Source organism: Podarcis filfolensis (genome assembly GCF_964270895.1).
Source record: "Podarcis filfolensis genome assembly, chromosome: 2".
Taxonomy (NCBI): domain Eukaryota; kingdom Metazoa; phylum Chordata; class Lepidosauria; order Squamata; family Lacertidae; genus Podarcis; species Podarcis filfolensis.
In genome coordinates, this window is record NC_139605.1 from 84,004,237 (window position 1) to 84,027,821 (window position 23,585).

The following is a 23,585-nucleotide window of genomic DNA, read 5'->3' on the forward strand; positions in this document are numbered from 1 at the left end:
GGTCCCCACTTAGGCGTCTGCAGGAGAAAGGAACTGCTGCCCCACACAGCTCAGAACGATACCCCCTCTCGCCCGCCGACCGAGTAGCTTTGCGGGTGTCTCAAAAGGAGGAGAAACCAAGAGACGTGTCTCCTCCCGTGGGCCGAAGCCACGCTCTGCTTCCTTCGCTTCCACCAAAGAGGCGCCCGCGCGCGCGCAGAGGTCCCGGGGCAGAGGCGTGTGAGAGCGCGCGGGCCTCCTGCGCGCCTGCGCGGTTTCCTTGGCGACGGCCGTACACAGCCCCTGAGCGCTGGAGGAGGAGGCCATGGCGGCCCTCCCGAACGGGGAGAGCGGGTCCACTAACGAAGAGCTGGAAGGCCTCCAGCTGGAGGCGATCATCGGCTTCAATGGTACCAGGCGAGAAGAGGGGCGGGGAGGTTGTCGCCTGTGCCTGAGTGAGGTGAAGGGGGCAGGGGCGCTGAGTGCTCGCTCGCTGGAAGAAAAGGTGCCGGGGCTCAAAGTCGGGTGCCTGGAGAAGTGGGACGCCCCGGTTTCGGAAGCTGGAGAAGGGCCGTCTTGCCCCATGCTCAAGGGCACCTGCCTTCTTTCCTAGCTGTGGCTTTCAAAACCGCCTCTCAGACCTGTGGAATGGCGGGATATAAGTATTAAAAAAAATACTTTTGCACGTGCATATACCGTACTTTACCCGCCAGTTGTGGGGAAGGGGGGTAGTGCTAATAAATCCAACTTTACCATTTCCATGCCTACATTTCTCATTTCCATTCTTGCTGCAGCAGCAAGACGTATAATTGACAGCGGCCGAGAGAAGTGGCCAAATCCAGTTTTTCCAAGTCTCTCAATCAAGAAAGCTTGTGGCTCTTATGATTTTCTACCAAACTGATGTAACTGTTTTGTGCAATGGTTATTTTGTTAGTTGCTCTGAGCATACCAAGGGGAAAGTCTAACCAACACACAAAAATAAAATAATGTTCTGGGATGTAACCTCGGTGAGCTTTGTTTACAGTCTAGTGGAGTCTTTAGGGTGCAGTACCAAGAAATGGGAACGTAGGTGACGCTGTGGGTTAAACCACAGAGCCTAGGGCTTGCCGATTAGAAGATCGGTGGTTCAAATCCCCGCGACGGGGTGAGCTCCCGTTGCTCGGTCCCAGCTCCTGCCAACCTAGCAGTTCGAAAGCACCTCAAAGTGCAAGTAGATAAATAGGTACCGCTCCGGCAGGAAGGTAAACGCCATTTCCGTGTGCTGCTCTGGTTCACCAGAAGCGGCTTAGTCATGCTGGCCACATGACCTGGAAGCTGTACGCCGGCTCCCTCGGCCAATAAAGCGAGATGAGCGCCGCAACCCCAGAGTCGGTCACGACTGGACCTAATGGTCAGGGGTCCCTTTACCTTTACCTTTACCAAGAAATGAGAAGTGAGTTGGTTCAGGGGTCTGGATATGGAGGAGTGATCAGTTGCTGGGCTTTATTTGGTGTGCTTTTAAAGTCCTCATGGAAGCAAGCCAGATGCCCTCTCTGGCTGAAGGCATTCTCTGTAAGTCTGTAATATATTAAAGGAGGAGCTTCAGTTCAGAATACTTGCTCACCTTGGGGAATTTTCCATGAAAAGCAAACAATGGAAAACCAGCATTGGCGACTGGGCATTTTTTTTTTAACGGAAAGTGAGTACAATAGTTGCATTTTAAAGGGTTTAGTGGGGACATAAAATGTAGAGTTCTGTTCACAGAGTGAGTGAGACTTGTGAGTTTTGATTTGGAGGAAGCACAGAGTTGCAGGGAAAGATTTGAGCATCTATGTTTTTCAGCAATCCCGTTGCGGTTCAGACTGTGGAATGGGAGCTGCTTCAGCATTCTCCCAAAAGCCACAACTGGAAAAAAAATAGGTTAAATATTTAAAGCAACTGAGAACCACAACCTTCTATCTCTTAGATCTCTGCCCAAAGGTAGGGCAGACTGGGAGCCAATCTGTATGGATCAAAAAGGGTCTGAGCACAGAGTTCTGCCTTAAAACTTTAGGCTAGATCAAACTCTGTATTCAGTTCAGTATATTCCCTAATGCCTGGGAAGAGCAGAGTGGAATGAGAGATTGGGAGAAAATCTGAGTGGCGGGAAGCATTATCAAACACTTGTGAAGTGCAGAGCAGTCTGTATGCTGAGCAGCGTGGGTTAGCATGGAACAGACATCCTGTGCTCATACGGTTTTATCACGAACTGTCATTTACTGCATGTGGAAAGCAAAGTAGAAGGTATCTAAGAAGAACCCTCCCTCACCTCAGTGCAGCTAACTAATGCTCAGAGTTCCCTAGAGCATGACTCTGACTTTCTCTTTCATGTCCTTCCTTTTCTTACAGGGCATGTACCCTTTGGCCTCATCTGCCACCCAGATCGAGAGCACCTCATCTATCCTTTGGGCTGCACAGTCATTGTCCAAGGCATAAATATTCGCACTCAGGCTTTTCTACACGGTCACACCAACAATGTCTCCTGTGTCACGGTTTCTTCAAGTGGATCCTATGTGGCTTCTGGTCAGATCACATTTATGGGATTCAAGGTGGATAAGGAAACCTTTTAAAAAATGTATTGGACACCCAGTGGATGCTGCAAACAAAGACCTAGCAAAAGCATGGTTCTGATATCTGGTTTCTCAATACTGGCATGGTTGTTTAGCCTTTAGGCTGTGTTGTGTCTACTGGTTTAGGTCTCATAACATTACACCCATGAGCAATACCTCTGAACAACCTTGTTTTATTTACTTTCATGTGGGCCCAGTACAGTTGTAAACATGCAATTTGTGGGGGATGCTGCAAACCAAATTTTAAACAAGGAAGATGTTGAATTTCTGATTTACTTCATAGCATACCATGTGGCCCTGAGCAAATCACTTCAAGCAAGAGTGTCTAACCTGTGGTTCTCCATGTTGGCTTACAGTTCCCAGTATTCCTGACCATGCTGCCTGCAGCTGATGGGAGTTGGACCTCTAAAAATATCTGGAGGCCCACAGGTTAGCCATCTCTGCCTTAGAAACTTTTACTTCCTTATATGGAAGCCAACAGTGTTGCTTAATTACTGTGTAAACACTTAGACTGAAGACTGAATAGAAACTTGACAGTGCTTTAAAAATATGGATCACGTCAAACCATTCATGTTTTTCAGCACTTCTGCCTTGTGTCCATACATTCTTCTTGGCCCTGCCATTTGCCTTTAAAGTGAGATATGCTTGTGTTAGGTAACTGATTCAGCAAGCTCTCTTACTCAGTAGGCCTGTAGCTGATCTGTAGGGCTGTTTAAGATGAGTTGTTTATGGCTTTTTAAATTTCATGTTTTGTTTTGTTCCAGTATCTTTCACATCACATGTTTTGGAACTGACCTAAGTGTTGTTACTATGCTGATACTTTTGTGCGTGTGTTCCAGGCTGATATAATTTTATGGGATTACCAGAAAAAAGAGATGTTGACTCGGCTATCACTTCACAAGGGTAAAATTGAAGGTCTAGCATTCTCTCCAAATGACCTTTACCTAGTATCGCTGGGAGGTCAGGATGATGGAAGGTAACATTAATTGAAAAGTGGCTTTCTTTTTCCCTTTTCATTATATAAACCAGGAATCAAATGTGAAGTAGATGACAACCCCTGTCTATGCCTGTCTGTCTATGTCTGTTTCCATTTATTTGCTTTGAGTTCTTTTCAGAACAACTCCAACATTACTTTTCCCTACTCATGTGTTTCCCAAAGATGCATGTGTGGAAGCTGGGAGAAATTAGCAGATGATGTATTTGTAATTTTGAAATGAGGCTGATATGCACAAGTGACAAAGCTGCTGCAAACTGGTCTGTCAATTAAATAAGTCAAAATCATGTCTGACTGATCTAGTTTTACCGTTTACACTGTTGGCCTTTCTATCTCTAACTCTTGACACAAATGTAAGAGAAATAGAAAAATAAGGGTGAAGAGAATCAGCCTTCAATCTTTGTGAGTTAAGTAATAAAGCAGACTAAAATACAATGCCAATGGTGGGTGGGCTCCTGGAAGCCTGGACACACACACACACACACAAACACATACACTTCACAATCATGCTTGTTCTACCCTAACACTCCTGATTGACTCCAGCAAGTCTCATAACATCTGACTACTAAGTACTGTACATTGATACAGCAAAATAAGTTAGGCTGGACACCCCCCCCCCTTGATCTTAGTCCCAGTAAAGTGTATCTTCCCCCACCATGTTTGGGTCCTGGTAACAGTTTATCTGCTTGCAACACCTGAAATATTGGCATCAATATGTTTTGTGATGTTGTAGAGATGTTGTAGTCAATAGCCTCAGTCCTATTCACTGGCAAAGTTAAATTTACAGTCTAATTCTAAGGTACTCATGTCCCAAGGAATAGTCCAGATGAGATTCACTTCTACCCAACTATCTTTTGAGTGTTGGACTTAACTTGGGGAGGGGGAGTGTTTCAAAATGGAAAAATCAGTTTCTTTAGAACAGCTATGTAACAAATGATGTCAAATGATGGTTTAGTGATCAATGAGGAGTCAAGGAGCTGCGGGTTTTGTGTGCTCCTTTCTCTTGTTCTCCATGATTTTCTGCCTATCTTCCTGATTTGAAACATTTTATCTGAACTGGCAACCTATAGTTTGTGCCTGCCCTGTAAATGGGAATCAGAAACCAGCATTTGAAGATAGGAAAGCAGCAGGTGCAAGGGGAGGAGGATGGAGCATGCAAGACTGAGCAGCTCCTTGACTGCTTGTTTTTGTAATGCCATGCCATGGTTTGTTGTTATGCCTGAACCCAATTCTACGTGTCATGCTTCTAAGATTCTGATTTTGTGCATACTTACATTGGAGCCATAATTCAGCGGGAAGTTCTTCATTGTATTTTATCACGTTATTCTGTAAGCTGACTGGAGAACAATGTTAAATGAATGGATGACTGGCTAAAAATTATTTCCCCTTTTTGGCAGCGTGGTGGTGTGGAGCATCCCAAAGAAAGAGGCCATTTGTGGTAGCCCTGCTGCTGCACGTAGTGCTGGGAACCCCACCACATTGGTGTGTTCCAACTGCAGGGATGAAATGTTCATTACTGCTGGAAGGTATGGCTTTGTTTGTGACAAAGGCACCCATTTCATTTTAGAACTTCAAACTCTGCAAATCTATTTCATTGTACAAAAGTGAATGTCAGGAATGCTGAATGAGCAAGAGAGTGGCTTCTCCTTCAGTGTTCCTGAGTACAGTGGTACCTTGGTTCCCAAACTTAATCTGTTCCAGAAGTCTGTTTCAAAACCTGTCTGTCTCTAAAACCAAGGCGTTCTTTCCCATAGAAAGTAATGCAAAATGGATTAATCTGTTCCAGACTTTTAAAAACAACCCCTAAAGCAGAAATTTAACATGAATTTAAATATCTAACGAGACCATTGATCCATAAAATGAAAGCAATAATCAATGTACTGTACTATAAAATAAATAAGACAGGATTGTAGGTGATAAAAAATAATTTAAAAATTCTTTACGTGCACTGATGATAGTCATTGTTTTTATGGGGGGGCTTTTATCCATTTCTGCAGTCATACAATCAATCAATCAATCAGTAGCTGAACTGGGTTCCACACAGTCACAAAAACAAGTCACAAAAACGAAATCATAAGCCACAGTCACAAGTCAATCCCATAAAGCGAAGAACAAATCACAGTCAAAAAAATGAAAAAGCCACACAAGCAAAAACACAAAAAAATAACAAAAACAAAAGCTCCAAATATCACCTCTGTGTTGCATGGGTGCTTGGGACTCAGCAGCTGACAGACTCAACAGGAAGCCTCTGATTAGCAGCGGGGGGACTCAATTTACAAACGGAACACACTCAACAGGAAGCGGAACATGTTCAGCTTCCACGGCAAGGTTCACAAACTGGAACACCATCGATCTATTTCCAAGTTGTTAATAAACTAAGCTGTTCTAAAACCAAGGTACCACTGTAGTAGTAGTGATGGAATGGTTTTGGATTCCTGACAGGCATTTCCACCAGTTTTAAACTTACCAGTGTATTGAGAAAGAGCTAAATCTTCAAATTTTGCGATTAACAAGAGGTTGTACAGCAGACACCTCCTATAACGTTTACAATGGCCGGCAATGTAAAATTGCTCTGCACTGTGGCCTTTTAATACTGGAAGGAGGGTGTTTTTGAAATTGCTGGTTTCTTTCTTTCATCACCCATGGTATGCAATCATCTGCTTTAATAGAGAGTGAGGCAGAGGAATCAGTCACCTGCCTTTTTGTTGGGGCTTGCTGTATCTTGAATGATTACTACTTATAGCCAATTGCAGGCAGTTTCCATAGAAAATAATGTAGTATGTGGGAGCTTTATGTTATGGTCAGAAAATATATTTATTTTCTCTGAAATGATCTAATCAACCAACCAGTTCCGCCTTCTGTCCCTGGATAACAAGAGAATAGAATGAGTTTGTGTTTAGCTTCTTAATACACTGCAGTGACACATCGTTAGTTGGCATATACTTTTCGAAAGCTGCCAGGCATTGGTAGGTGGAAGACAAATAGTAGATTCACCTTTGAATATTATGATCAAGAAATTTGTGTGACATTTTTTTCTATTTAGAATCAATTTTGAAATATGTTTTTTGGCTGCAGTGGAACCATTCGCGTATGGGAATTGGATTTACCCAACAGAAAAATCCGACCAACTGAGTGTCAAACAGGGCAGCTGAAAAGAATAGTTACATGTGCTATGGTAAGCAAGCTGCTGATCTAACAGCTGGATTGCTTTAGTGGATTGCTGTTGTGTTTTACTTTGCTATCACTTGTTTTCATTGCTTGCTAATATTTTTTGGCAATTTAGTCTTTTTTTTAATTGTGCCAAGTAAAAATATTTTTAAAAGGTGTGGGGTACAATTTAATAAAATAAGTAAATTGGTTGGCATCCATCTGTCTCCGAGTGTGTAAATAAACAAGCTGAACAGCAGTAGTGTTTGAGACATAAAGACACAGAAGAACTTTCTCCCTGTGATTTCCAGGTCCTATGTGAGATGGCATCAAATTTCTATCCTATATCACTCAAAAGAAATTATGACGATGAATTTAGGATTACTTGTCATCTTAAAAGGTGTGCCGTGTGCTTCTAATCTTTCTCCTCTTCATTCTTCCCCAGATGACTGATGATGACAGTTATTTTTATATTGGGACATCCACTGGTGATGTCCTCAAACTCAATACAAAAAGCACATTGATGAGTACCTTTGGCCCAGTGAAGGAGAAATTCAGCCTGGTAAGTGGCTGCTGTGCTCCACCTCTCACTAGCAGAGAGTGTAGTCATGCAGATAGTATAGCAACAACCAACCATTGTAACCAGTGCTCTGTTTCTAGAAAAAGAGGTGCCAGAACCATGAACGTCTCCCTTGTTCTCTTATAATGGCAATGGTGCCCACCTAAGAGGTGCCAGAGCTGAGTTCCTGCTGAGCAAAATCTCTGGTTGTAACAAACATTTAGCAGGTGTCGGGTGACAAAGTGCCAATATAGTTGCATCTGATCCTGTGTAAAACTCCTGACTTTGGGTGCACCCTTCATTCTGAGCAACTTGTTATTTGGGTGCAGACTGAGCTTACTTCCGCCTTGCCTTTTGGTGTGTATCTGCAGGGAAGTTTTACCACTTACCTAGCTTCTTTTCTCTGGACTACCTGATAGTTGGGCATGGACTTGTTCACATCTCCAGTAAACTATGGTATGTCTAAGTGTCTGTGGGCAAATCTCTCCCAACCTTCGTTTCCCACTGTAAAATGGGATCCCTAACAGTAAGTATTAGGAATATAGTAAACTGCCATATACAAAGTCAGACAGTTTGTCTACCTAGTTCAGTACTGTCATGCTAACTGGTGCTAGCTGCTACTTGATCCTTTTAATTGTTGATGCCAGGGTTAGACATGGGTCCTTCTGCATGAAAGATGTAACCCAAAGTTAATTTCTCAGAACTGTTGTTAGGAGGAATGACAAAAGCACTAGTATTATGTATAGTAGAGTACAGGAATCTGGGCATGGGTTTCCTGACATAACATCTAGTAGGGTGCTAAATTTGTTCATATTTCTAACTGCTCCTCTGCCTACCTGACCAAATGGTAGCATCTTTGTGTGGGCAATTTTGAATACCTGGTGAAATTAATCTGTCCTTCCCAACACTCTCATAATTATATCAGCTCTTTTCCTCATTACATACACTGACTCTTGGCTATGTATCAGAATTCTAGTCTTTACTTGTTTTCTGTTTGCTCTCTGTTGACAATTTTTCTCAATCATATCTGTCCTCCCACTCAATTTTTCCTATGCATCCCCTTCATCCTAAGTCAGAATTGCTCCAGATCTGCTCTTGGCTTCCCTTTCCCCATTCTCCCATTCCTATCTTTGTGTCTTGTGCTATGCTGATCCTGTGATTAGGAAAGCTTTCCCCTTCTCTCCTCCGTTCCTCCTGAAAAACCTACTTCATTAGCAAAGCTTTCCCTGAGTTACTCTAGACTCACCCTGATTTGATATTTCACTCACTGCTCTATGATACTTGCCTTTACATCATGTGCCTTTTGTAGATTATAAGCCTTCTAACTATGACTGTACAGCATCTGCATTGACTGGTACTGAATATTAAATGGCGAGAGGAGCAGCATTTCTTCTCTACAGAAGGGAGAAGGAAAATACCATGTGGCTAGCAGTGTGATTCTCTCCCCTCTTCATTCTAGTCTAATAAATTATGTCAACGATTTGGATGTGGACTGCTCACCTGTAGCACTCTTCCCTCAACTTGTACTCTCCAGATGTTGTTGGACTACAGCCCCCATCACTCTTAACCAATTGTCGATGCTGGTTGGTGCTGATGGGGGTTGTAGTCCAACAACATCTGGAGAGCACCAGCTTGTGGAATGCTGACCTAGAGGAGTCTTGCTAACATAATCTATATGTGCTTTGCTCTATATCTCTTTGTGTGTGTGTTGCAGGATATGACTCTTGAGGCATTTTAAAATTAAACACATATTTCTATATGTTTATAGAGGATTAAACATGTAAGCTTTTGTGGACTAGAGCTTTGTTACATACATGAAGTAATAACTTGAAGGAAGGTACATTATTCTCTCTGCTATACTCATGGTATTTCATATAGATCTAGCCACAAAAATGTGTATGATGAAGTAGGCTCTATCCAACAAAAGCCTATGCCACAATGTTTGTTTTAGCTTCTAAGACGTCCTAAGACTCTTTTTAAAAATGGTATCAGGATTCATTCCTTTATCTTTTTCATCCCATCTTGCAAATAATTACAGTGGTACAGTGGTGCCTCGCAAGACGAAATTAATCCGTTCCGCGAGTCTCTTCGTCTTGCGGTTTTTTCGTCTTGCGAAGCACGGCTATTAGCAGCTTAGCGGCTATTAGCGGCTTAGCGGCTATTAGCAGCTTAGCGGCTATTAACGGCTTAGTGGCTTAGCGGCTTAGCGGCTTAGCGGCTATTAACGGCTTAGCGGCTTTAAGAAAACAAGGAAACAAAGGAACAAAGGAAACAAACTCGCAAGAACTCGCAAGACGTTTCGTCTTGCGAAGCAAGCCCATAGGGAAAATCGTCTAGCGAAGCGACGCAAAAACCGAAAAACTCTTTCGTCTTGCGCATTTTTCGTTTTGCGAGGCATTCGTTTTGCGGGGCACCACTGTACCTCGGGTTAAGTACTTAATACGTTTCCGGAGGTCCGTACTTAACCTGAAACTGTTCTTAACCTGAAGCACCACTTTAACTAATGGGGCCTCCTGCTGCTGCTGCGCCGCCGGGGCACAATTTCTGTTCTCATCCTGAAGCAAAGTTCTTAACCTGAAGCACTATTTCTGGGTTAACGGAGTCTGTAACCTGAAGCGTATGTAACCTGAAGCGTATGTAACCTGAGGTACCACTGTATCCCCTCCTGGGCCTGTGCGCATATCGTCATCGTTGTCGTCATCATCATCATCATCATCATCTTCATCAAGCAGCTTTGAGACAGCTTCCAGTCATAAAATAAGAAAATAATAAAAAAATTCAAAATCACAATGGCAAGCACAGTAAAACAACTGCAGTGTACTCAGACAGAATACAATACATGATCCAATCAACAAAGTCAACAATACCCAATCACTTGAAGTCAGTGGTGCTCAATGTGCATGACATCACACTAGGGACAATTACTTTTTGTAGTGAGTAAATCAGTCATAATCTTTATTCAAAGGGAGATACATATTTGTTCATCAACTGTAATTTAGGAGCCTCATGTTCTGTTTGTTCTTTATAGGTCTTTTGCATAAGTGACGTTGATGACAGATGCAGAGCTTGGATGGTTCTTGACAGTTTGAGATGTGCAAGTTAATTCTTACTCGTTTGCACAGACGAGATAGAAAAAGTATACTGTCCTTCAAATCTTCTTTATTCTAGAGCCAGACAGTAGTTTTCTAGAGCCAACAAAAACATTAGAAAGAGATTCTATTTCATGATAGTGTACTCCATTAACCTAATGTCTGAATGACCCAGGATATGCTGCCTGTTAATGTATGACACACATGGGCCAGAGGCATGTTAATGGTTGATTTGATATCATAGGCCTATAAAACTGGAGCAGAACATCACAATCCAAATATTTGACATGAAGCAAAATCTCCAGTCAGCAAACACCTGTTAAAGATTATTTATTTGCTATATCTTCACCTCTTCTTTCTCTAGTTTTCAGACTTATGAGAGATTCAGCCATATCATCAGAAGCACAAGGCAGGAAATTGGTTTAATTAACAAAAAACCCCTCAGCTTTCAGATACAATGTACATGAAAACATGTTTTCTATAAAACATTGTAAATAGCACACAAGGAGACTCTCATGCTGGTTTCTGGAGCTCAGTATTGTATCAGATTTGTATCTCATTAGCAGAGCTTCCTAATTCATTTTAAATATAATAAACTGCAGTAACATCTACTGAATGAAATGCTACAAAAAATAAAAAGGTAAATAAAAAGTAAAGCAAGTAACCCCATTCACATAAATCCCTTTATTTATGTAAGTTTTGAATATATTCCCCCATTAAATATGCAGCTGATTGTTTCCAGACTCCAAGTCCAGTCTTTAAGATCTTCAGGATAGGCCCTTCTTTCTGACCCTTCACCAGGGTAGCTGTTTCTTGAAGTAATGTGTGAAAGGGCCTCCTTTGTGGTGACCCCCCACTTACGGAATGTCCTTCCCTTCTGAAATATAGCTGGTACCAGCCTTGCTTACTTAATGGTGTTCAGCTGATCTGTTAAACAATGGGGGTCAACTATAGTAGGTTTAAGACAGTTTAGAATAATATGTGATGGTTTGGACTATTATCTTTTATCTGCTTTCATTCTTTGACTGGGATCTTTTTAAAAATCTTTTCATGCTGTAACCTGCCCTGGGATCATTAACTCGATGAAGGGTGGGCTTCAGATTTAAAAGAAATAAAATAGAACAATTATATTGGCATTTAAATCATTGGGATTTTTTATAGTTGGTTTAATGGGAAATGCATTGAAGCAGGGAGCAGAGATGTTCTCTACCGAGTTATCAATACTGTAACTATCTGGATATGGTTTTATTTTCAACTGACGATGAAAGATGCTTTGAAAGCAAAGTAAGGAAAAAGGCATTTCATTATAGACACATTGCAGCCTGAGTTATTCAAGTAAAAAGAAAGAAGTGTGTGTCTTGGAAAGGGGTTATCAGAGATATTGGGATGTTTACATTTGAAAGCAATTAGGATGGATGCAGAGCTTCATTTTCCTGCAGGGAAATAAGGGAGCTTTATTTGGCTTGGAAGTTATCTCTTGTAATCGGAATCAGTCATGGCTGTGATTTCTTTGTGTAACAAGTAAATAATAAAAGAAATGTTAAGCCATCCAGCAGCCTTTGTGTTTAGCTCACAAGGGAAATGGCAGGGTGTAAAATGGAGTATTGCATCATTAATATGAACTACTGAGCATTATGAATAACAAGTGTGGATTATAAAGCTATCTGCTTTCTCACTGTGATTCAAGGGACAGTCATCATAGGCAGGCCTTGTCCGTCTGAAGGTTCTCTTTTTTGGTAGCTGTTCGTTGGTTTCTGATATGATTCCGTTGCAGTAATTGGAACTTGCTTCCAAGTCAAGCTGTTTAGGACTGAGTGATGTCAGCAGTCTATCCAGGAAAATTAAAGCCCTGACAGGATCGTGTTAACACCACACATTACCTTGCAAGGTAGTGAAAACCTGTCATCATGAAACTTCTCAGATGTAAGAGAGCTTAGATGTAATTGTGCCAACTGTGTTTTTTTCCTTCTTCAAACCAAGTCCTGTCTTAGGAAGTACCATATTTTTCGCCCTATAGGGCACACCTAGTTTTTTGGGGGGGGGGATAAAGAAAAAAATCCCCCCCAGGCGTGGGGCTGGGGCGGGGGAAGCCCGAGCTTCCCCCGACCCCAGCCCCCAGAACAGGCTGCTATCCGCAAGCCTTGGGAGCCGGCAGGAACTCCCGCTGGGCTCCCCAGGCTTGCGGAGAGCTGCCTGAAGCCCGGGGTGCGCCCCGCTGTGCTCCCTGGGTTTCGGGCTGCAGGCTGCTGTCCGCAAGCCTTGGGAGCCTGGCGGGAAATCCCGCCGGGCTCCCAAGGCTTGCGGATAGCTTCCTGAAGCCTGGAGAGTGAGAGGGGCGCACCGACCCCTTTCGCTCTCCAGGCTTCAGTGAAAGCCTGCATTTGCCCCATAGGACGCACACACATTTCCCCTTCATTTTTGGAGGAGAAAAAGTGTGTCCTATAGGGCAAAAAATACGGTAGTATCCTGCAACATATCAAAAAACAGAGCTGATGCGAATTTGATATTTGGACACTTGTAAAGTCCCGTTGACTCCCCTAAGAAATATTTGTGTTTAAAAGTAATACTGCTTTTGGATAATAATTTATAGAGAGAAGGAACACCTACCGTTTGGCTAATAATTTTTTCCACACCATTCACATATGTTTCTTCTATGCCTCTTTGTTTTAGAAGGGCAGGTAATTTGGTGGGAATTTCTGGAAGGCAGCAGAAATCACGTTTTGGGGGCGTTTTCCTAAAAAAAAGCCTCAACAATTTTTTGGGATGTCTGGATTTTTACTTCTTGAAAAATGGCAACCCTACATCTTGGAACACTGAAACAATATGACATTTTCCAAACTGTTGCCCCCCCCCATATGTTTTTGACTACAACTCCCATCGACCCCAGGCAGCAAACTTAATGGTCTGGGATAATGGGAGCTGTGTCTTCCAGATGTTTTGGACTGTCAGTTTGAGGAAGATTATGAGGTTGTGTTTGCATGGTTAAAATTTACCCAGACTTCACAAGAGCTCTGCTCATAAATGTTCATGTGATTGGCTGCATATATGACAGGGGTGATGAACCTGTTATCTTCAAGATGATTTTGGACTACAATTCCCTGATCATTGGCCATTCTGACTGGTGCTGATGGGAGCTGAAATTCAACTGTCTTAAACTACAATAGCTCAAGGTTCATGGAACGTGCAGCAGTGCCCCACCAAGATGCCAAGGCAGGAACTGAAAGCACTTGGAACACTTGCAGGACCTTGGATAGTTCCAGTATCCTGCTATGGTATCTTTGCAGCCTGCTGGTTTTTGAGGGACCTTGTTCTGCAGCCTTTTACCCCTATGGAGCTGGAAAGACAATGGTGCACTGGGGGTCTCCTTCAAATTGGAAGAGACTGGCAAGGCTCTGTCCCTTAGCTGGGGCTGTGCTGTCCTGAAAGTTCTTCTGTCAAGGACAAAGATGAAGCCTTGTTCTTCTCTGCCACACAACTCATAGTCTCTGTGATTGTGGGTCATTATACCAACAACATCTGGTGGGCCTCAGGTTAGCTACCTCTGTGATATGAATCAGACCTAAGATTGCTGAGGGTGTCCCATAGTGTTTGGCAGTAAAAACCTGGAAATAATCAAGGGAGGAGGAGAATCATCCACTGGTGCCCTATGCTGAAATAAATGCAGAAATGACAAAAGGAGACATTTTGGGAAGAAGATAGAGGGCTGCATAAACTATTAATCTGGTTCAGGAAGGAAGTTCTTATGTGACTGCTAAATGAGCAATGAAACACTCAGAGAGCACTCTCTTATCATGTAAATAATCTTAATGAAGACTTCTTGTCGTGATCTTCCTCTTACCTGCTTCACAGTCCTCCCTTCTTCATTGTCATTCAGCATTCTACAAGTCCTGTCTATCCATTCTCAAAAGCTCATCCTGTTAATGTCCATCTCCTAAATGGACTATATGTCTATATTTTCATGAATTAGATCTTTAACTCTAAGAGGCACTTCACATTTTATGCGACTTCTCAGGAAAAGGCTGACCTAAGTGCATGCAGTGTGAAGGGGAGACACACACCACCACCACCACCACCACCCAGAAAAAGATTCAGGAAGAGCCTGCTGAACCTGAACACTGTGAAGCTCCCACTTCCTGCAGATACACACTTTGTGTTGGGGAATGCACATCATATTTTATGTGCTTACCACAAATACTAGTGGACCACATAAAATGAATGTGCTTGTCTGTCCAGGGAGGTGGTGTTCAACCTGATATGAATAGAGCTGTAAAAGGTGTTTCTTTCCTTGGTTATTTTTACATTGCGAGATAACAACAACTTTCCCCCTTTTGATAAGTCAGCACTGGTAAAAGAGTAATCTTAATTGCATACACACCACCTCAGATTGCAAGGCAAATACTCTGATCTGTCCAATCATCCTGCACTGCAAATACAGTGATTTGGCTAGCATATAAGTGTCTTAATCCTGCTTTTTTCCCCCCCTACAGGGAGTGACGTCATTGCTATTGCTGAAGACAGGAGACTTAGTCATTGGTACAGGAGCTGGAATTGTAGCTCTTTGTTCAGAATCGAACTATAAAGTAATAAAGTGAGTTTCTGTGCATTCATTAGCAAGGATATTAGTGCACCCTGGTAGTTGCATTCAACATGGAAATAATGTGAAACATACATTGCACAAAATGGAACAGCAATTCACAGTTGTTTAGCGTGAGTTTAAGTTAGATGGTGCTGGACTTCAGATCGGCTGAGTTCAATGGGACTTTCTTCCAATAGGACAGCAGGCTTAATGATCAGAATATATAGGACAATGAACTAAATGTATGATTACATTATGCCACCTACTTTTCCATGGGGTGAAGTGAGTCAGTTTTGAATTTATTAAAACAAAATTTGAATTTTATTTTGAATGTCAAATACATTTTGTTGCTACTTTGTAAGCAGAGAAACTAGAAAATAGAGTGTTGGTGCTCTTAGCTAGACCACTAGAAAAGAGAGCTTTTGACTGGAAAATGAAATTAGAAGTTCCATTTTGTCAAGAGAACTTCAGACCAAAATCACTAAATATGGATCTTCACACAACAGTTGCTAGCTTAATTTGATGGCTTTCAGTTCACAAAATCCAATGCGGAACTATAGATTTGTTAAAGTGTATTCTTGTCGTCCAGTTGTGCTCAAAAAAATTTTCAGCCAATTTCAGTTAATAGATTATGGAAAATATCCACAGCTTTTTCCCGGAACATGATTTTAAAAAAATCACAAAGAAGCATTAACAACAACAACAACAACAACAACAACAGCAGCAACAACAATTAATAGGAGAAACAGGAACATTAAATGCTTCCTAATCTCTCAATTTACAGACCGAGTACTGAAGCCAGGTCCTACCATGGGCTATTGGTGGAAGAAAGGATAACAATGCACAAAACAAACATTAACTTAAACAAGCAAGGCCTGGGTAGGATGAATGGTCTTTTAAAAAAGTCATTTTCAGTGCCAAACTTTCTTTTGGCTTTACAGAAAAGTTCAGTTGGAAGGTGCCGTCACATCCATCACGCCACGAGGGCAGGGGCACCAGTTTTTTGTGGGCACTGAGGAGGCACAGATTTATCGGTTCTCGTATTCGGACTTTAGGGATGAGCTCATAGCCACCTGCCACAATGAGGCCATCCATGATATCATTTTCCCATAGTAAGTATGATCCAAAGAATCTTGTTCATCCTGCATATATGTACAAGGTACGGTGGGTTTGGTAGACCGCAATCTTAATCTTTTGGATGGTCCTGTATGTTCACTGATTTGCAAAGGGGGGCACTTAGTTAGGGTTAACAAAACCAACTAGTAAACTGTAGGCTCTAGCCTGCAGGAAATTCCAGGAAGCAGGACAGACAAGAAAGCAATGGAATGGGGTTGGAGGGTTGTAGTCTTAAACATCTGGTGTGCACCAGGTTGTGGTTTTACTATCTGATTCTTTGTAGGTTTTCTCTCTGCTTTCTCTGCATGGTTACAATAGCTCTGCCTTGGAGCTTTGCATAAGACGCCCTATGCTGACAGTGCACAGAGACTTATCATAGCATTTCTGCTTGTGTTATTTTCAAAAACATCGGCATGCAAACCAATGTGTTAAGATGCATGGGAAAACATAATGCACACATATGTTTTCCCAGAAAAGATGTGAGCACACCTAGCAAAGAAATAATGTTGGAAGCAACCCTCAAGTTGGTGGCTCTTTCTAATAAGCCCAAGGTCTGTTCAATCCCAGTGCTCTGGGTTTGGCACATTCTGGGGAAAAGAAGAGAATTTAGAGAATAGAATACTTCGGGCAAGGATGAATGGAAAGAATCAGCTGAATACTCACATAATAGGAGCTTGGCGGGGGGGGGGGGGGTGTTACACTCTCGCCAGTGCTGCTCTCCAATAAAATTTGCTTTGCTCATTGATGTTTCAGCAAATATGGCCCTCACATTCTCTTACCTTTCTGTGATGACTAGACACCTGCCAAATTCTGCACTGCAAGTAGATTTATACACAGTGTTAACAAAAATAGGCACAGTCTTCTTCATGTTCTTTCTGGGTCTGCAAGGCCTTTGGAGCATTTCTGTGAAAAGATTCCATTTCATTTCTAAGGTGTCCTTTACATGCAGCCCCAGCTTCATGGAAGCTATTTTTCCATGAAAAGTTCCCTTATAATTGGGGTTGTATGTAATTGATACAGTCAGGTGTGCAGAATCACACTGATCCCATGAGAAAGACCCACTTAAATTGCCCGCACCATGTGGCCAATCTGTTCATGGAAATGTGGGAGCCGCATTGGGGAAAATCTGATCCCATATAGCTGGGACAATCATTCATTCACTCATTTTATTTGTATGCCACTTTTCCACCCAAAATTCATGCTGAAAGCAGCTTACAACAAAGAAACAGGAATACGTTTCAGCCAGTTGAATAGCATTTTATTTATTGTTGCAAGTCTGACTGCCCTCTTTTCCACCTCTAAAGTGCTGAACATAAACTAATCCATGGCTAGCACTGCAGTGGCAATGTTGTGTTTCACAAGGTGGTTTGCTTGGTTAGATTCTGGGTGTGCCCTATGCTGTGCTGTCTGTCCTTGCTCATCATCTGTTTGAATTCCCCTCTTGAATAGGCAGGTGAATTCCCATTTGCTGTCAGTACTGAGACCGTGACATTTCTTCGAAATGATGGTTCAGTTGCTGTCTCCTGCAAATGGAGCCTGGCAGTATGGTGCAGAAGGACACGGCGGGTTTTGTAGGCCACAGCTGTCTCCCTTGCCCTACCTTTCATGCAATGTCAAACATTTTGCTAAGTTACATCAAGACGAGTGCTGGGAACAATTGCAGGTCGCCCTTGTCATCGGAGTGCCAACAGACATATCTTCTGTTTAATGAGACAGCCCTGTGAGGTTTACAGTAATCTGACGCTTGCGTGTGATTCATGCCTCCTGTGTGAGAGCTGTTCAGATGAGCTTGATGGCATGGCTATTGTTTGCTTTCACTTGAATTACTCATCTCTTTTCTCTTTCTGAGCAGGATACAGTGCAACCTGTGAACTATTATTTTCTGTCTTGACTTATTCTGAAATACTTCAAAGTGATTGTAGTATTCTACTGTTCTATGTACAGAGGATGGACTGCTTGACTCTAGTATGAGATTGACAGAATAATGTTCTTTTAAGCAAAGATTATGAGGGGTTATTTATTTGTTTAAGGCATTTATATACCACTCGATCATTATTATTCTGCTGGAAGCCATCCAGAGTAGCTGGGGAATCCCAGCCAGATGGGCGGGGTATAAATATTATTGTTGTTGTTGTTGTTGTTGTTATTATTATTATTATTATTATTATTATTATTATTATTATTATTTATTATTATTATTATTATTTCTATTTGGAATGGAAGAAAAGAGCCCATGGGAGTGATGAATTTGTGGCCCTACAAATGTTGTTGCACTGCAATTCCTATCATCCCTGACCATTGGCCATGCTGGCTGTGGTTGATGGGAAGTGGAGCTCAACAACATCGGGAGGGCAACAGGTTCCTCATCCCTGCTGTAAGGGCTTTTGATCCAAGTCCAGCATTAGGGAAAGGGTTTGCCCTACCCCAGATCCAACAACTCCTCTGAGCAGTCAACCTGGAGGTTTTGAACATGTGGAGGGGGAAATGTGACAAGTCCCTTACCTGGGAGGGAGCCCCTTTTCCTACTCACACCCGCTCCCTAGAGCTGCTGCTCTGGTTTCCATCAGAATTGCCCAGAACTATTAATACACCAGGAGCACCAGTCAAAGTGGCAAGTGATAAGCTCACCCATTGTTTCATGGTATTCCACATGCTTCATATCTATTACCTTCTCTCACTGGGCAAATCACTAGATCTGTGACATTCAAGTTCTCATCCATTTCTGAATTACCTTGAGAGCCAGTTTGAAAGTGGTTAGATCTTGTTTTCCATTATTGGTCACTTAATTATCACTGTGTGGATTTGCTATAATGTAATTATAACATTCACTTTTGAGCTGGACTTAGACACGTCAAGTTTCTTCTCAAAATGACTATGTTGGGTGTTCTGAATGAGAAAGGCCTTCAGGGGAATATGGCCCAGTGGCTCAGCTCTGGCATTTTAATACTGTGGTTATTGAGAGTTAGCAGCAATTCTGTTTGAATCTTCCTAAGCCAGATTCTCTGCCTCCCATAGTGGTACATCTGACTTGTTTGCCACCTGCTCCAAGAATGATATCCGTGTGTGGTATACACCTGAAAACAGGGAGCTGCTACGGATAACAGTCCCCAACATGACCTGCCATGCCATAGATTTTATGAGGGATGGCAAGAGCATCATTTCAGGTAAATACATTTTGCATGTTCCAGTTTACTGTAGAATTGTATCCACAGCCAGTTGCCCTCTGCTTTAAATTGTCCTTCTGTCATTAGCCTAATGACCCTTCCGTCATTAGAGTCTGCCCAGTGCTTTCTAAGGTCTTTGTAGAACAACTGCTGTTGCATTATAGGTAATTGAGCTACAATTGTCCACTGCATAATTTGGAATCATGGAACGGAGAGAGAGTAGTTTTGTTGAATCCCCACAGACCTAAACTCTGTGTCTGTGGCTTCTTACACAGAAATCACCTGCTGAAGAGTGATGCTGTGAGTGCCATATCTTTTCCTTAGCATTTTCCTTGGTGAGAGCAGGTCATCAAAGCCATGTGATCTGGACATTGGCGAGCTCTGTAGCAGAACTCTGCGTTTTCTTGCTGCTTCCAGCCATAATGACCGTGAAAGTAGCAAAACACCAGGTGAAGGAAGGAAAAGTAGAAGAGACTTAGCAAAATCTTTCTATATTATTTTAGCATGGAATGATGGGAAGATCCGTGCCTTCACCCCAGAAACAGGGCGGCTAATGTACGTGATCGAACATGCTCATAGCATGGGTGTGACGGCTGTGGCTACCACAAGTGATGGCAAAAGAATCATCAGTGGTGGAGGCGAAGGCCAGGTAATTAGCCCTCAAAGTCCTTGGATCTCCTTTGCAAATTTCCCCAACTTTTGTACTGATTGATTCCTACCTACAACACATTTCTTTTTAATGAGACACATGGCCAGTTGTGCGCCATTGCATGCTGAATAACTATGTGGTGTATATATCCTGTGGCAGAGCAGACCCAAGAGCCTATGAAGCTCAAGCCCCACGTTGAAATTTCATTTCAACCATGAATGCTTTTTCCCAAGTAGCCTTAAGCAGACCAATTCCTCAACTATAGTCCACATTATAACAGGGGATAATGATACTGGCCCCAAAATATACGGGATATTTATAGATTGCCAAGATAAAGCACTTAGAGAAAGACACTATATAAATGCATTTTCTGAAGATTCCGCTTTTGGGTTACAGGTGAGAGTATGGGAGGTTGGCAAGGAGACGCGCAAACTGGAAGAGGTCATGAAAGAGCACATCTCTTCTATTTCATGCATCAAGATCAAGAAAAATAACCAGGAGTGTGTCACGGCCAGTATCGACGGAACATGCATTATCTGGGATCTTGTGTAAGGCCATTCTTGCTTGGAATCGTGGCTGTCTGCAGCCACAGTATTGTGCTAATTTCTTCTTTCAACTAAGAGGGTTATCTTGAAGAGACAAAAAAGGGGGAAAAAGCAGGGGGGACTCCAGGGACTTCTGGGATTTCAGTGCATGCCTCTGCAGCTGAAGGGGACTTGGCTATTTTATAAATCACAGATCAGGTCTGAAAAGTAAGAGTTATTGGTGGAGGGCTCTGCTTAAACATAACAATACGTAACCTCAGAAACACTGGGTGTTTTTCCCCCATCCCCAGTCGCTTCATGAGGCGTCAGATGATCTTGGCCAACACCTTGTTCAAATGTGTGTGTTACCATCCTGATGAGCACCAGCTTATTACAAGTGGCACAGACCGGAAGGTGAGTAAAGGAAACACTGGGACATGAGCCCAGCAAGACGGTTTACTGCCTAAGTATCCGGCTGCATGTCTCAGACATCTCTTGGAGTAAATGTATGAAATAGGTTACTTGTTGCTGCACAGAGGAAGGCTCTCTCACACAGGTTTTCTTCTGGTTTCTAGATTGGTTACTGGGAGGTGTTTGATGGGTCCCCAATCAGAGACCTGGAAGGCTCCCTGTCTGGTTCTATCAATGGGATGGATATTACATCAGATGGAATCGTCTTTGTCACTGGTAAGTTGAATTTTAAAAAATGAACCTTATACTGGAGGTGCATTGTTCTCCTTCTGCAGAGATACTTGCTCCTTTTTTCATTCATTGCTGACAAGATCTTGTGCTATTGAGAACTGAAACTAAAGAAATCAGATATACTCTGTAAAGGCCAGAAAGAAAATGAGATTTGACTTTGAAAAATGTGGTGGTGGGCGACTTCTGAAAGGCTGCAATCCTATACTCATTTACCTGGGAATAAGCTCAGTTGAATTCAATGGTGCTTAATTTTGAGTAGACTTGTATAGGCTTCTGTGATAATCATTATCGTGAATGACTGCGCTCTGAGGTCCCTGTTGAAATCCATTGTTGGATTAGGGAGTTGCTCCCCATAGTCTTCATTCATGTATCATGCTCTTGGCTCCCTTCCTCCATTCATGTTGCACAACTTACACTTCTGACTACCATTTTCCAGCCCATTTTTGCCCCAAAATTCATTCTATATATACTCTTTCTCTGAGTATGGATCCTTTTGTTTCCAAAATGGCACCACCCACCCACAAAACAAAGGTATCAGCAGCCTTGGGGGAAGTCAAAGGTTTGCATAACTCTTTGGAAAATATCCCGAGGGGAGAGGAAACCCAAAGCAACTCACTGAGGGCCGAGTAGACTTAACTGGCTCAGAGTGCTGACTGTTAGAGGGGACGAAGTGGTGCAGATGACTTAATGATGGTGCAGATGGTTCTCCAACCTTTTGGGGCCCGGGAGTACGTTGGGAAAGCTAAGAACCTCAGCCTGCACCACAAAATAATTGATCACACAAATGAAAGACGCAATGCTCAGAATCACCTCCTCTCCCCAAAACCCAGCCAAAACACCCACACCCTCCCAAAACAAAAACATGGACAAGGAAAGCAGTTCCTCCCAACAAAATACCCCCAACCTTTTAAAAATAAAAATTGGGAGAGCCTTGGTAAGCATGAAGGGTTGTGTGTTGCTGAGGACACGTTGGTGCTGATGGATTAGGGACTCCTGAAATACATTGCCATGGGCAGGCTGCCTGGAACCTTGAGCAGGAGGTCTCCAAACGGCATGCATTTTGTTGCAGCTGCCCCTTTTCTTTGCTTATTCCTTCAGTGGATTGCTGGCAGCCTTTCACAAAGTCTAACCTTCCTTCCTTCTCTCCCCTTCAGGAGGTGATGACCACCTAGTGAAAGTGTGGGATTACAACGAGGGTGAAGTGACGTTTGTTGGGGTTGGCCACAGTGGCAGCATCACCCGCCTGAAGATCTGCCCTAACAACAAATACATTGTGAGCGTGAGCGCTGATGGTGCCATCCTTCGCTGGAAGTACCCCCATGTCCACTAATGCCTAATAGCAGCTGCCGCTAGACAAAGATCCCAGTTCTGAACTGTTCTTTTTTAAGTTGATGTGCTTTTCAAAGCTTAGAAGCCCTTGCTGCTCCTGAGGGAGATAATAGTTCATTTTGTTTGAAGTAGTCAGACCTTCCTGTAGTATTATTGTCCATAGATCCAAGTGCCTATTGTCTGCATTGGTTTCAGTTGGTGCTTAGTCACATGGTGCTGTGAACCCCAGGCCTGGCACATTCGTATTTATGTTTGTGATGTATTCTGTTTGAAATTTCAGTTCAGAAAACTGTGTCATGTCCCCCTCCTTCACAATGTATTCTGTGTTGTGCAACTCTACCGCTCTGTGTGCATCTTTAATTCGCCTCTGCTAAAAAGACAAAAAGCTTAGAATCATAGCAGCAATTCCACATTTGGAAAGGCTTTCGAAAGCTATTGTGTTCAAGGATGCAGTGATGCATTGGGATGCTAACCCCAGCAGTCCCTGGCAAGATCAGAGTGTAGGAATCTGCCTTATGTGGAGACAGAAGATCGGTCCCTCCAGCTCAGGAGTGTCTACATGGACAAGCAGCAGCTCTCCAGGTTGCAGATAGGAATTCTTCCTGGCCTTGCTTGCAAGCTTCTGCATGTTCTCCAACACCACTGGCGGACCTCCATTTTTGGAGCCCTGAAGCTTGGGCAAATCACAACCCCTTTACAACATCTGTGCTACTGACTCTCAAACTTTGGGATTGTTGAAATATAGACAACAACAAAAATAATCACTTTCAGTTGTGTGGCTCAAACTGGGTCTACTAGACCCCAAACTTTTAAGCAGTGTGGACTAAAGTTTCTTCTGAGACCCCTCCAGAATTAAGGGGCCCTGAAGCTTAAGCTTCATTAGTCCATAGTAGATGCGCCTCTGTCTACCACTAAGCTACAGTCCTTCCCCTTCGTTAAGATACTTGGCTCCTCTTGAGATTTTGAGGAGAGGGCTAAGTCCTTCAGAAACTTATTACTGAGTTTGTTTATTGTAGCCATAATCCAGAACAATTATGATTAGGAAGCTTTTCCTAATATTATCTTTGTAAAACTATCCCACTTAATTTTTCATATGTTTGAATTCAGAAACCCAACTGGATAGGAAAGGGGACTGGAACAACACGCCCTGCTGTTGCCAGTCCTAGTAG

General features: G+C 42.7%; 1 protein-coding gene across 2 annotated transcripts; it reads left to right on the forward strand.

The window, feature by feature from the left end:
* Positions 1–202: 202 nt before the first annotated feature.
* On the forward strand, positions 203–22,755 carry CFAP52 (cilia and flagella associated protein 52). 2 transcript variants are annotated; one of them, XM_083597727.1, is made up of 14 exons: positions 203–389; positions 2,347–2,546; positions 3,407–3,543; positions 4,959–5,087; positions 6,637–6,736; positions 7,154–7,270; positions 14,844–14,944; positions 15,874–16,044; positions 19,064–19,212; positions 19,716–19,861; positions 20,258–20,409; positions 20,697–20,799; positions 20,961–21,072; positions 22,242–22,755. In XM_083597727.1, the coding sequence occupies exons 1-14, from the start codon at positions 305–307 to the stop codon at positions 22,415–22,417; spliced, it is 1,878 nt and encodes a 625-aa protein (XP_083453853.1). In that variant the 5' UTR covers positions 203–304; the 3' UTR covers positions 22,418–22,755. The 2 variants fall into 2 exon arrangements, with proteins under 2 accessions (XP_083453853.1, XP_083453854.1); XM_083597728.1 differs by having other exon boundaries at positions 272–1,044; positions 1,413–2,546.
* Positions 22,756–23,585: the final 830 nt, after the last annotated feature.